Consider the following 14,422-nt stretch of genomic DNA (forward strand, 5'->3'; position numbering starts at 1 on the left):
AATAAAATAATAATAATAATAATAATAATAATAATAATGGCATATTTAAATTTGACAAACTTTTAAAAATTAAAAATAACATTTTAACTTTGCAAAATCATATAAATTAGTGATTCAAGTTGTATTTATAAACTTAGATTATCAAAATTTAGTAACCCTTGATAAAATTGCAAATTGATGCCAATAAAGAAACTTTATTTTTAAGGGTGTAGAGACACGGATCCTTGCTCCCTGCTTCTGAAAAGGTTTCCTGGAATTTTTTTTTTCTTTTAATGATTTCGCTGGCAAAAAGGGAAATGAATCAGGACATATGCAAGCCAGACTCAAACAGCTCTGACATTAAAACAACTTTGAATTGCGCACCATTATTCAATTAATCTGTCATTCTGATTAATTCTCAGCATAAGTCAGTGTTTCAGGCTGTATTAAGACTTTTAAATTAGTAATTAAATCTCATAAAAGAAATAAATGTCACGAAACAGCTCGAGTAATCTTTAGTTTAATAGTTTAATCTTTAATAGTTTGAGGTTCATGTTCACTGTTATCTTTTTAAATAGTTTTGGAACCGTGTGGAGCCGTATAGTTTTTGTGTCGTATTGTGGAAAATGTCTTAAACCAACAAATTTAATATTCATAGAGCTTAAATAAAGGAATGAATCTCATCTAAAGTCATGTAAACGACACTGTCAAGTTTTATCTGCTCGATAAATGCTGCCATCTAGTGGGTGTGATGGCCAGTGACATTAAAGGAGAAGTTCACTTCCAGAACTAAAATTTACAGATAATGTACTCACCCCAAGTACATCCAAGATGTTCATGTCTTTCTTCCGCTGTAAAGAAATTGTGTTTTTTGAAGAAAACATTTCATATAATGGACTGCTATGGTGCCCCGATTTTGAACTTCCAAAATGCAGTTTAAATGCGGCTTCAAACGATCCCAAATGCGGTTGTAAACGATCCCAGTTGAGGAAGAAGGGTCTTATCTAGCTAAACGATTTATTTTTATTTAAAAAAAAAAATACAATTTATATACTTTTTATCTCAAACGCACGTCTTGTCTTGCTCTGCCTGAACTCTGTGTATTCTGGTTCAAGACAGTTAGGGTATGTCGAAAAACTCCAATCGTATTTTCTCCCTCAACTTCAAAAATCATTTTAAAATCATCTTATATGGCTGCAGAAGTGCCGACCCAGTCTTTGCAAACATGCAAGGAAGATCAAACACTCTTAACAAAAAAAGTAAAACAGCGATACAGGACGATTTTGAAGTTGAGGGAGAACATGAGATGGGAGTTTTTCGACATACCCTAACTGTCATGAACCAAAAAAAAAAAAAAGTTCAGGCAGAGCGGGACAAGACGAGCGTTTGACATTAAAAAAAAATACAAATTGTATTATTTTTATGAAAATAACCGATCGTCTGCTAGATAAGACCCTTCTTCTTCGGCTGGGATTGTCTACACCCGCATTTGGGATTGTTTGAAGTCGCATTTAAACTGACAACTGACAAACAAAAGCTACGTATTTCTCTTCAGACTGAATGGAAGTGATGGCCAATTTGACTTGTAATAATATTTTACTACTGAACCCTTAAACAAAGCAATAGTCACAATATTATGTAGTTCAAATTATTTACCACATTTTAATGTTTCCACATTCTCATGGAAATGTAAATTTAATATTCAATAAAAAAGTTAATATTTTTGAGCTTTGCTTAGAGGAGTATTTATATGCTTTGAAATATGTATAACAACAGAAGTGAACTGAGAAAGTCAAAGATTTATTTCGGTCAGGACAACAAAAAAGGAAAAAAAGTTTAGGAATTTGTCATTGAATGGTATCACTCCAAAAAGGTATATCATTTACAAGCACAAATACCCTGCAGGTCTTAGTGTACACATCCATTAACATACCTCCACAGTGGGTATTTTTAATTCATCCAAAAGCATCAAAAACAAAACTGTTTAAAATACAGAATCAGCAAAGATCTTCAAATTCTTCTGGATTAATTGAGCAATCTAATCTATCTTGTCATTTTATTTTTACATATTTTACATATTGCGTTTGTATTTCCAAAGGAATGACAAAGCCAGCTGTTGTACAACGGTCCTGGTATTGTGCTTTATCAGCACAAGTACTGTTTCTTATTGATGCCTCATTTCTGATGTCTCTAATGCAGTATGACATCCTTTCCTTTGACAAGCAAGATATTGTGGGGGAAGATGTTGGTTCTTCTTAATCGCAGGTTCATTCCTTTACTTTACATGAAGTCATCTGAATCATAGCCATCCTGCAGAGAAAATAATAATATAAAGTCATAACAGAATGTATGTGTCATGTATGTGTGAATGCTCAAGAGAATATTAAGCTTTAAGGATGTTTTACCTCATTTGTGGTCATTTTGTCACTCTTCATGAGTGAGGTATAATTCCTACAGGAAAGTAGAGGTTACAAGTAAGTACAAGGACTGATTCTGATGTATAAAGGTTATTTTTATTATCATCAGGGTAGATCATTTATGTACACTACCAGATTTTTAATGTTTTTTAAAGAATTATCTTCTGCATTTATTTGGTCCAAAACACAGCAAAAGCAGTAATATTGTGAAATATTTTTAAAATATTTAAAATAACTTTTTCTATTTGAATATATTTTAAAATGTAATTTATTCCTGTGATCAAAGCTACATTTTCAGCATCATTACTCCAGTCTGCAGTGTCACATGATTCTTCAGAAATCATTCTAATAGGCAGATTTGCTGTTCAAGAAACATTCATTATTATTATTAACAGTTGAGTACATTTTTTCAGGATTCTCTGATGAATAGAAAGATCCAAAGATCAGCATTTATCTAAAAATAAAAAGCTTTTGTAACATTATACACCATACCACTCAAAAGCTTGGAGTCAGTATAATTTTTTATTTTTTTTGGGAAAGAAAGTAATACTTTTATTTAGCAATGATGCTTTAAATCGATCAGAAGTGATGATAAAGACATTTATAGTTACAGAAGATTTTTATTTCAGATAAATGCTGTTCTTCTGAACTTTTTATTTATAAAAGAAACCTAAAAAAATGTCTACTCTGCTGTTTTCAGCATAATAATAAAAAATGTTTTCAGAATATTAGAATGATTTCTGAAGGACCATGTGACCGGAGTAATAATGCTAAATAAATTCAGCTTTAAAATCATAGGAATAAATTACATTTTAAAATGTATTTAAATAGAAAACAGTTATTATAAATAGTAAAAATATTTCAATTTTTTTTGCTGTACTTTGGATCAAATAAAATCAGACTTGGTGAGCAGAAGAGACTCTTTTTAACTGTTTTTTCTTTAAAAAACATTAAAAATCTTACTGTTCAAAAACTTTTGACTGGTAGTGTATACTTTTTATATATTTATACTAATTTATATTTATATATAATTGTCTGTGTTGATGTCATAATATATTTAACAATATGCAGCACCTTAATTCTTCCATCTCTTTTTTTCTTCTTCACTTCTTCCTTCTCCTTTTTCTTCTGCTCTTGTAATTGAGCCTTCTTCTCGTTTCTTTCCTCTCTGTCCCGTGCTTCCTTCTCAGCGGCAAGATCAGGATAGCGCTCATCTTTTGTTTTCTCTAGTCTGTTGACGATTTCATTGATTTTCTTTTCTACTGCCACAATTTTCACCTGTTCACATTGTATATAAATTTGGTATTTATACAGAACTTGCAGTCATTTTGAAGATTTTAAAGTGCAATAGTAAAACCTGAACACTTTAGTATCACAGACTTTGTTCAGACAGGCAATAAATGGTATTGTTTGTCATATCTGACACAGATCAGTTTGCTTTTATAGTTTCAGTTGCATAAAAACAACCTCATCCATCCTAATAAAAATATTTGGATCAAAACTGGCATACCTCCTTCTGTCGATGGAAGCCTATCTGCCCGACATCCATGTCTGCTGTTTTTTTCAGATTGCCCCATGGTGTATAGACAACATTAATGTTGTTCATTTTGCAACCTGTAAATAAAAATACAGTTGTGAAAATTCCTTTAAATAACATTATTAATAAACAACTTTTGATGTTTCTCATAAAGAGGCAGTACCTTGAATGCTGTTGTTTTTGACTAGCTGGGCACAGTCCACCAGGACTTCCTTTGGTATGTCATCTATTGTTGTACCCTTCAATTAGTGAACATAATAAACGTCATAAATATTATAATAAAAAAAACTGTAGGTTAAAATACGATTCAATTCTCAAAATACCTTTGGCATTCTTAGATATACATGGGCAGATGAGAGCTTGTCCACATGGAACCTGAAACACAAGAAACATTCAGTGCACTTGAACTAATTTTTTACAGTAAAACTAGAAAATAATAATTCATTTGTGGTTGTTCTCACCAAATATCTTCAGGCCATCCATATTTTATAAGATCTTCATCTGTTGAAAAACTAAAACCGTTAATAATGGTCTGACAAGCACTGGATGAGGGTGCTAAAAATAATATTTATAAGGAATTCAGTACTTACTTTCATATTTATCTTTGCCCATGTAAATAGTATAGGGCGGTGAGACAACTGTAAAAGGGAAGCATGTATTGCAACTTTTAAAAGCACTGTTCACTTTTTATTCTTGCTACAGATCTGAAGACACAACGAAACTCTAACAATGTAATCTTACAATATCACGTGACCGTATATTGCAATATTTTGCATCTTTCTTTTTGTTCCATATTGTGTATTTATAAGCATTATAATTGTTTCGTATTTAAACTGTCTGTGTTGACAACATAAACACTGTTTTGCTTGGGCATAGAAAGCGCACAATTTACTACTCACCGGCGCTTGTAAAGTAAAACACCATCTTTTTAGGCAAAGACGCAACCTTTGAAAGGTCTAACTATATGTATTCAACAAAACAACGAGTACATTGAAGGTAAATAAGTCTGTATCAGAGACGCATGTCATATGGACCATCCATTCCGACCACAACAGGAACACGCAGCGCTGCAATGAAGTGATTCGCGATTGAAGAGTGAATCGTTCATTTGAATCGGATCTCGGTTAAACGAGTCAACGATTCATTCACAGTTCTGTTGATGTGGAAACGACGTCTTGGTTTGATACATTCGAGCGTCTTAAGGTTTCAATTAATTTGTCTCCTCAATTTTCTAAAAAATGATATAATTTTTTATTTAATAATGGAAGATGTACATATTTAATTTTTACTGAATATTGTTTTCATTTTGGGGAATTTTTATTTTTATGAATGTAATTGTTTCTTTTTTTCAAAAGGAATTTTTAATGTAAATCTTTAAGAACGTTAAAACGCAAAACTGGAAGCAGACTGTTTAGTTTATTAAAGAAATTTATTATAAGTGTAATTCTTTTTCTTTCTTTCTTTTCTTTCCTCTTTTTTTATTAATTTATTTTTGCTTTTTTCTTTGTTTATTTTCAATTTAAGTAGTGCTCCTTAGGATCTTCTTACGATCTTATATCGCCTTATTGTATTTGCGTTTTCTTGGAATAATAAAAAAAAGAGTCTTTCACACTTCTGAACTATTCAGTTCGAATAGTGGACGGTACTGTATTCTAATAAATAAAAAAGTGCAAATTCCTAATTAAGTAGGTTCTAAATTACATTTTGGGATGAACTGAATGGCTGCGACAATCTGAAGTGGAGCGCTCAGTTTGAATCGTTTCTTTGAAACAAACTGTTTAAAAGAACCGATTCGCAGAGATGATTCGTGACCGGACGTTGTCATACACAGTCGTTGTTTCCGTTTCCGTGTGCGCCACAATTGACTTTGGCGCGTTGTTCAAAACAGACCGCGGGTGAAGGGACAGATTTGCCGCGATTATTGTGCTCAGCTGTTTTAATACAAAATCAAAAGCATAATTGGACTTATTTGATCTGGTAAGTGAACTATTACATATGTTGTTACAGTGTCAGTATCTAAGCGATGCTTGTGATGACTGCGTGATTCTGTATGTATTTTTAACGGGATGTTGTTTGTTGTCAACTTGTTGGCGCCTAGAAAACAGCTGAGGTAAAAATGAATGATATTTATTGAAAATAAATGTAACGTTACTATATTCTTTGTGATATGAGCAATGCTACATATACCGTTATCTTAGCAATATAAGTTACTTGAGACGAAAACACACATAACGTTATTGTTTGGTTCTTTTGAATCTCTCTCACTGTCTACTGACGTAAATGACGAATTTTGTTGAATGTTGTTAACAAAATTTGATATGTTACTACTTTTTCTTCAGTTCTCATATGTTAATATGGAAGTAAAATCATATTGCAGAAATATCAATATGTTCCAGAAATGCAAGCTGTGGCTTGTTATAAAAGCGTTTAATTTCACGTCATGATCTGATTTCCTGTTTTCTCATTTCAGGTGATTTGAAGATGTTGTCCCGAAAAAGAAAACATGGCTCTCCTGATGCTGACAGGTATTTGATGTAATTTTGTTAGATATTGGATCTTGAAATGTACATTACCAGTCAATTTTTATTGTTTTGAAGAAGTCTCTTCTGCTTATCAAGCTCATTTATGTGATCCAAAATATAGCAAAAGCAGCAATATTGTGAAATATTTTTTACTGTTTAAAATAGCAGCTTTCTAATTGAATATATTTTAAAATGTAATTTATTCCTGTGATCAAAGCTAATTTTTTAGCATCATTACTCCAGTCTTCAGCATCACATGATCCTTCAGAAATCATTCTGATATGCTGATTTGCTGTTCAAGAAACTTTTTTTTTATCAATATTTAAAACTGTTGAGTACTTTTTTTTTTTTTTTTTTTATTCCAGGATTCTTAGATGAATAGAAAGATCCAAAGATCAGCAGCATACATCTGAAATAAAAAGCTTTTGTAACATTATACACTATATTATTTAAAAGCTTGTAGTCAGTGTAATTTTTATTTTTTGGGGGGGAAAGAAGTTATATAAGTTAATACTTTAATTTTAGCAAGGATACTTTAAATTGATCAAAAGTGGTGATGAACAAATGTATAGTATTACAAAAGATTTCTATTTTGGATAAATGTTGTTCTTCTGAACTTCCTATTCATCAAAGAAACCTGAAACAAAATTCTACTCGGCTGTTTTCAACATAATAAATGTTTTGAGCAGCAAATCAGAATATTAGAATGATTTCTGAAAGATCATGTGACTGGAGTAATGATGCTAAAAATTCAGCTTTGAAATCACATGAATAAATGACATTTTAAAATATATTCAAATAGAAAGCAGTTATTTTAAATAGTAAAAGTATTTCAGAATTGTACTGTTTCTGCCATATTTTGGATCAAATAAATGCAGGCTTGGTGAGCAGAACAGACTTCTTTAAAAACAAATCTTACTGTTCAAAAACTTTTGACTCCGTGTACTTTGCTATTATGACAGTTTAACCATTTCTTTCCGATTCATTTAAATCCACCACAGCAACCCATCTAAGAAACAAATAACAAGCCCGAGAAACTCTCCAAGAAGGGCCACTCGACAAAAAGAGAACATTCCCATCTCGCTAGCATCACCCCAAAAGATTCTCAGTACACCTAAGAAGAAGCAGAGGACGACTTCCCTAGAATCTCCTCCGAAGCGGATCTCGCCTCGCAAAACAGTTTTGGGAGCAGGGTCCTTCTACAGCAAGCAGAAACCTCTTTATCTCACACCTCTGGAAAGAAAGCTCTTAAAGGAAACCAAGTCACCACCATCAGTCCCTAGCAAAGAACCATTACGTCTTCCTTTGACTAGTGGGAATCCTGTTAAAAAACCAGTGAAGAAGGTTCAAAAGAAAGGCCCTGCTGCAAATCCACAGTCTAACCTAAAAGGCTACTTCACTGCTAAGCCCAAAGGGAAAAGTCCCTCTGACGCACAAACAGATCAGTCGTTAAAAACCACAATGCCCCCAATTACATTTAGCAGTATGAAATCCAAAGGTAAACCCAAGCTGGTTGTGGGAGCAGCTTTCTTCAGCACTGGAAAAAAGCCAACGTCGATGTTCAAAAAGTCTGCACAGAATATAAAGCCTAAACAGCCCTCAACCTTTGAGAAGCCCAACTCTCAGAAACCCGCAAAGGAGAAGGAAGTGCAGACAGCACCAGGAGAACGTTCCCCAGTCCGCCATGCCGTCTTCGTAAAAAAACACCCAAAAACAGACAACACTACTAAAGTTACCATTGATAAAGATGCTGAGAGCAGCGAGTCAACGCAAGTGATGTCGAGCCCCCAACGTATGTCCCCTCACATCCTGGCAGATCTGCATGGTATTACCAAAGAGTTAAAGGTGGTTTTGAGGAGATCTGTTAGTCCCAGCAGATCCACTGAAGCTGGTAGCCAGGTAAGACTGAACTCTTGAAGCATCTGCTAATAACTTGAAATATAAGGCTCTTATCATATTTTTCTCAAATTGAAAATGTTTCCCAGGACTCGCCCACAAAAACAGATTCAGTGTTTGATTTGAGTGACATACCACCACCAGATCACAACAGCTCTCTTGATGAAGGTACATACACATCAACAAATTTCTTATAAATCCGCTGTTTAAAAAAAAAACAAACAAACATGTATTATATATTAGATTTATTTTATGAATCAGAATAACTTTAAAATTCGATCAGTTATTAAATAGGTTGTTAAATGTGATTTATATAAATTCAGTTTTGAAGCAAAATTATTTTGTGGATAATTATATATAAATTATCTGGTATCAAGGATGTTATTTATTATTTGATTATTGTTTGCTCAATCTCATGTTGTGGCTTTATTATGGTATTGTGTTGTAATATGTTGAATTCATGTAATCATATATACAAACACAAACATATATTGCCATTCTAAAGTTTGGGATCAGTAAGAATTTTAATGTTCTAAAAAAGGCTTTTCCGCTCATCAAGACTGTTTATTTGATTTTAAAAATACAGAAAAAACAGTAATGTGAAATATTATTGCAATTTAAAATAGTGGTTTTCTGTTTTAATTTACTTTGAAATAGAATTTATTCTTGTGATGAAAAGCTAAACTTTTTTATTTTTTAGCTAAAATTTTTATTTTTTGGAAACTGATACTTTTTTCCAGGATTCTTTGAATAAAATGTTAAAAACAACAGCGCTTTTTTTTTTTTTTTTTTTTTTTTTTTTTTAAATAGAAATCTTTTGTAACAGTATACACTACTGTTCAAACTCTGGGGTCAGTCTTTTTTTTTTTTTTTTCTTCTTCTTCTTTCCTTGTTTAAAAGAAATTAATACTTTTATTCAGCAAGGATGTGTTAAATTTCTAAAAAGTGATAGTAAAGACTTGCATTGTTAAAGATTTCTATTTTAAATAAATGCTGTTCTTTTTATTAATCGAAGAATCCTGAAAAAAAGTATTGCAGGTTCCAAAAAATATTAAGCAGCGCAAATGTTTCCAACGATGATAATAAATTAGCATATTAGAATGATTTCTAAAAGTTCATGTGACACCTGAAGACTGGAGTAATGGCTGATGAAAATTCAGCTTTGCATCCCAGAAATAAATTATATTTGAAAGTATATTAAAATAGAAAACCACTTTTTAAAAAAACCAAGATTTTTTTGCTCTCTTTTCAGAAGAGTCGTCTGTCTATCCCATCTTTGGCAGTAAGAGGTAAGACAATCAGATACATGTTTTTCTAATTTTCTAACTGTGGAAAAATACTGAAAGAAGTCATGGTTACAGTTTAAAAAAAAAAAAAAAAAAGGTAATGCTGTTTTAAAAGCATAGCTGCATAAGGCTAGAATGACTTAATGACCCTGTGTATTCCACCCAGGTTATATTCAGCCTTTTAACTTTAATGTCATGACCATGTGAAGCTGGTAAACTTCACTTGTCTAGTTTGATCTTTATCAGTACTCATCTTTGTTTTAGATCTCAGAAAAGGGGGGTTTTGTCACCACCACTGAACACCAGCACTCCTTCTGCGCTGACTGGTGCTCCTGCTCTTAAGGCCAAAGAGAGGTCTGCCTTGAGAAGAGAGATGAAGAAGCAAACGGATAACCAGCTCATCATTGTGAGTGATTAAAAAAAAAAAAAAAACTAAATAAATTGTTGGTTCTTTTCCACATTTTGTTAATGGTTGAAGTGTCTACTTTTTAGGATGCTGGTCAGAAGCAGTTCGGTGCCACCACATGTGGGTCCTGTGGGATGCTGTACAGTACAGACAGTCCTGAGGACAACTTCCAGCACACACAGTTCCATCAACGCTTCTTGGACACTATTAAGTTTGTGGTGAGCTGTCACAAGGTGTTCATCAGTGAAGCTGTGCCGTTCTGCTGGAAAAATGTTGCAATTTCACATTAATTTGTTTGTTTTTAGGGCTGGAAAAAAGAGAGGGTTGTGGCCGAGTTCTGGGATGGAAAGATCATCCTCGTTCTTCCTGATGATCCAAAGTATGCCACAAAAAAGGTATCCTGCCAGTGATTGATTATAGTTTAAACATTTACTCTGTCCAGCTTAATCTCCAGCCTTTTCTAACATATGCTGCTTGGTTTCAGGCAGAGGATGTGAGACGGATCGCAGACACTGAACTGGGCTTTCAGCAGATCACTCTTAGTAGTCCGAGCTCTGCTAAAACCTACCTGTTCATTAACAGCGACAGGATGGTGGTGGGATGTCTGGTGGCCGAAAATGTTAGACAGGTGAGTGTTTAACAAAAAAACATTCAAACATTTGACTTTAGTTCAATATATTGCCATTCTGAGCTATAAAGTACAGTTAACAGGGCTTCTGTGATCTTAAAGTGATAGTTCACCCAAAAATGTCATTAATTCTGTCAGTAATTACCCACCCTCATGTCGTTCCAAACCTGTAAGACCTTCGTTTATCTTCAGAATACAAATAAAGATAATTGTGATGAAATCTGAGAGCTTTCTGACCCTGCATAGACGGCAACGCAACTGACACGTTCAAGGCCCAGAAAGGTAGTAAGGACGTTGTTAAAATGTGATGCGATCTAGGAAAACCCAACACATGGTGAAATTTTCCTTTTAAAGTGAGACGGCTTTCATTTTACGGGTTTAATGAGAGCTGTCTGTCAAGTTAGGAGCACTATACTGCATCATTACACAAACAGACTAACATCTGTTGTCCGTTGTTATCATGTGCATAGTCTCCGAACATTTGATCACCCATTTTATGATATTTTCAGAGATGATAGACAAGATGTTATAGAATAATAATTTAATGAGAACCTAATTTTGACCAAAAAAAAAAAAAAAGACATTCGACCTATTTTTCGAATTTCCTGAAAATGCCCCAGCGTGACATCCGCCTGGTTTTCCCAGATCGCATCACAAATAGTCCATATGACATCAGTGGTTCAACCTTAATGTTATGAAGCTTCCAGAACATTTTTTTTGTGTGCAAAGAAAACAATAAACAAAAAATAACAACTTTAATAATTTCTTGAAGTTTCTTGATTTCTCGATTTTCGACGCACCTTCACAAGAATACCGTGATGATAATGCACAATTAATGACAGAACTGTCCCTTTAAAAAAAAAATTAATTTTCCCCTCCACAAATGAAGGCCTAAAAAGGTCTCAAACTAAGCAGAAAGTTTTAAATACATAATGTCATGGCATTACATGTTGTATGCACTGCAAAAAAAAGTATTTTTTCGTTTTGCGTTCCAATTCAAATATCTAAACATCCTTAAATCAAGGTACATTTACTTGAGATGTAATTTGAATATATGGATGTCTTGTTTATATGATGTTTGAGTTTATGGTTAAAACAAGAACAAATATATTTGTCAAATGGCTTTTCATTTCTTGAATTCAAATTTGAAGTGTTTTTTTTTTTTTTTTTTTTTTGAGCCGGTTGGCAGATATTTGTTCTTTGTTTTAATCGTAAACCCTCTATATTTTAAACAGTTTCTCAGAAAACAAGACAATTAGTCATTATGCATTGCAAGTAAATGAACCTTGATTTAAGAAACTTTAGAAATTTGAACTAGAGAACACAAAATACTAATGAAGAACATCACTTTTTTTTTGCAGTGTGATGTGAAGGTACAGTAGAAGTAGAAGTTTCCATATTTTTGTGGTTGGGAGCAGAGCTATTCAAGTCTTAAGCAATTTTTTTTGTGTGTTTGTGTAAAATTAAAAAAAAAAGGTAACGCTACAATAAGGTGTCATTTGTTAACATTAATGTATTAACTAACATAAGCGAACAGTGAAACGAACAATGCATCAGCTAATGTTAACAAACACAACTTGTGATTTTAATAATGCATTAGTAAATGCTGAAGTTAACATCAAGATTAATAAATGCTGTAGAAGTATTGTTCATTCTCAGTTCATGTTAACTAATATAGGTAACTATTTTAACTAATGAGCCTTATTGTAAAGTGTTACCAAAAAAAAAATAAATGGAGATCAGGGGTGTAACAGTACAAAAATAAGACGGTTTGGTACGTAGCTTGGTACAGCTACAGGGAAAAACTTAACTTTTTATATTTTTACATACATACATACATACATACATACATACATACATACAGAACTATGTGTATGTGTGACCCATGACCACAAAACCAGTCCTAAGTCACTGGGGTATATTTGTAACAATAGCCAAAAATACATTGTATAGGTCAAAAGTATCTCTTTTTTTTTTTTTTTTTTTTTTTTTCTTTTATGATTTAAAAATGATTAGGAAATGAAATAAAGATCATGTTCCATGAAGATATTTTGTAAAATTCCTACTGTAAATGTTTTTTTTTTAATATATAAAATAAACAGTGGTTTACTGACCACTACATTGTTATACATTGTTATAATTAAAATTTTAATTAAAATATAAGTGATAAAATCTTGAATAAAAAAAAATCTACCTCAGCTTATGCTTTAATTATAGGGAGCCCTTTTACATTATAAGGTTACAATTAACAACTTAACCCAAACTTAAATTTACTTACTATTTGTTCTTAAATATAATAATCAACAACTAACTTAAAAAATTGTATGCAAACATCTAAAAACGTAAAAAAAAAAAAAAAAAAAAAAAAAACTTGGTCTTAAAAGTCCTAAATTCACCTGCATAAAACCTGTAGAAACCCTGAACTGATCTTGCTAAAACCTGATCATACTTAATGTCATCTAGGCTTTTCGGGTGCTGGAGCAGCAAGAGAAACCCAAAGACATGAACAAGGAGGATTTCATGGAGCACCACAGAGCCTGGTGCTGCTCTACCGTGCCGGAAAAAGCCATCTGTGGTGTCAGTCGCATTTGGGTTTTCAGTCTAATGAGGAGGAAGAGCATCGCCACTCGCCTTCTGGACACTGCCAGGTACCAAACATTTTCAGTGCATTAATAACATAAAACATAGTATAGCATAGTGGGAGTTTGCATATATAAAACTATTGTTTCTTACTCGTTCAGGACTACTTTTATGTACGGGAGCCACCTGACCAAAGAGGAAATCGCCTTCTCTGACCCCACACCAGAAGGGAAGCTGTTTGCTACAAAGTACTGCGAGACGCCAACGTTTCTAGTGTACAACTTTATCAGTTAAAGGAAAACATTTCCTGTAAGTTTTAGTATGACTGCATTTGTTAATGCTTTTGTAAGTTTTTAATAGATGATAAATTGTTAGATGTTCAAATGACGTTCAGTCTACAATATGAGATTGCTCTGGAGAAATCAGTGTTCTTCTGTTGTGTACATTTGATGGATTGCCTTTGACAAGGTTCATTAATTCATATTTAAGGCACAGTTTACATTGGCACAATTGTGAGTTCTGTTAACTATAAATGAGCATGGCCTAAAGATTCCTGTTTGGACAATTAGACTGTCATAATTGGTTAAAGTTGGTGTAAAATGAACAAAAGCTTTCAATTTAACTGTTCATTGCTTTTGACTTTGTACATAATTTTTAAATAAATGTACTGCATATTCATATTCACAAATATATATCTTATAGATGCTGCAGGAAAGGGGGTTCATGGCATTGAAAAAAAACACATTACCTCAAAGATATTTGACTTTAGTTTCATTTATGATTAAAAAGATTCCATGTTAAAAATATTCTCAGGTTCTCATATTAAAAACTATAAGATGTAAAATTTTGTCAGTAGTAAAAAAAATTTAAAGTGCCCCTATTATGCCATTTTAAATGTTGCTAATATTGTTTTAATAGACTCCCAAAACAGGTTTACCTGTATGCAAGGTCAAAAAACACTTCAGTTTTTTCCAAAAATAAATTTAATTTTTACCCCATTTCAAAATGATTCATAAACGACTCGTGCGAAGCAGTTCGAAGAATCAGTCTCTTTAAACCCCTCCTTTCCGTGAGCCCTTGCTACCGTGATTGGTCATCTTCTGTATAATGTACGTTTAAATTTCCATGTGACGTAAACCACTTGGAAATGTTACTGTTTGTGAGCGGACAA

General features: G+C 32.8%; 2 protein-coding genes across 3 annotated transcripts; one reads left to right on the top strand and one right to left on the bottom strand.

Moving 5' to 3' along the window:
* Positions 1 to 1,758: 1,758 nt before the first annotated feature.
* ccdc25 (coiled-coil domain containing 25) lies at positions 1,759 to 5,005 on the bottom strand. Its single transcript, XM_051137784.1, is given in 10 exon segments — positions 1,759 to 2,289; positions 2,385 to 2,430; positions 3,471 to 3,493; positions 3,495 to 3,674; positions 3,907 to 4,010; positions 4,097 to 4,172; positions 4,257 to 4,308; positions 4,395 to 4,434; positions 4,524 to 4,571; positions 4,833 to 5,005. Coding segments are annotated over 10 exon segments (624 nt in total). The 5' UTR covers positions 4,858 to 5,005; the 3' UTR covers positions 1,759 to 2,259.
* Positions 5,006 to 5,756: 751 nt separating this feature from the next.
* esco2 (establishment of sister chromatid cohesion N-acetyltransferase 2) lies at positions 5,757 to 14,017 on the top strand. Of its 2 annotated transcripts, none has more exons than XM_051139511.1 (11): positions 5,757 to 5,910; positions 6,404 to 6,458; positions 7,457 to 8,354; positions 8,441 to 8,519; positions 9,604 to 9,640; positions 9,902 to 10,043; positions 10,130 to 10,261; positions 10,349 to 10,438; positions 10,528 to 10,671; positions 13,135 to 13,319; positions 13,413 to 14,013. In XM_051139511.1, the coding sequence occupies exons 2-11, from the start codon at positions 6,415 to 6,417 to the stop codon at positions 13,543 to 13,545; spliced, it is 1,884 nt and encodes a 627-aa protein (XP_050995468.1). In that variant the 5' UTR covers positions 5,757 to 5,910; positions 6,404 to 6,414; the 3' UTR covers positions 13,546 to 14,013. The 2 variants fall into 2 exon arrangements, with proteins under 2 accessions (XP_050995468.1, XP_050995469.1); XM_051139512.1 differs by lacking the exon at positions 5,757 to 5,910 and adding an exon at positions 5,935 to 6,043 and having other exon boundaries at positions 13,413 to 14,017.
* The last annotated feature ends 405 nt before the right edge of the window (positions 14,018 to 14,422 follow it).

This window comes from Labeo rohita, chromosome 20, assembly GCF_022985175.1.
Source record: "Labeo rohita strain BAU-BD-2019 chromosome 20, IGBB_LRoh.1.0, whole genome shotgun sequence".
Lineage (NCBI taxonomy): Eukaryota > Metazoa > Chordata > Actinopteri > Cypriniformes > Cyprinidae > Labeo > Labeo rohita.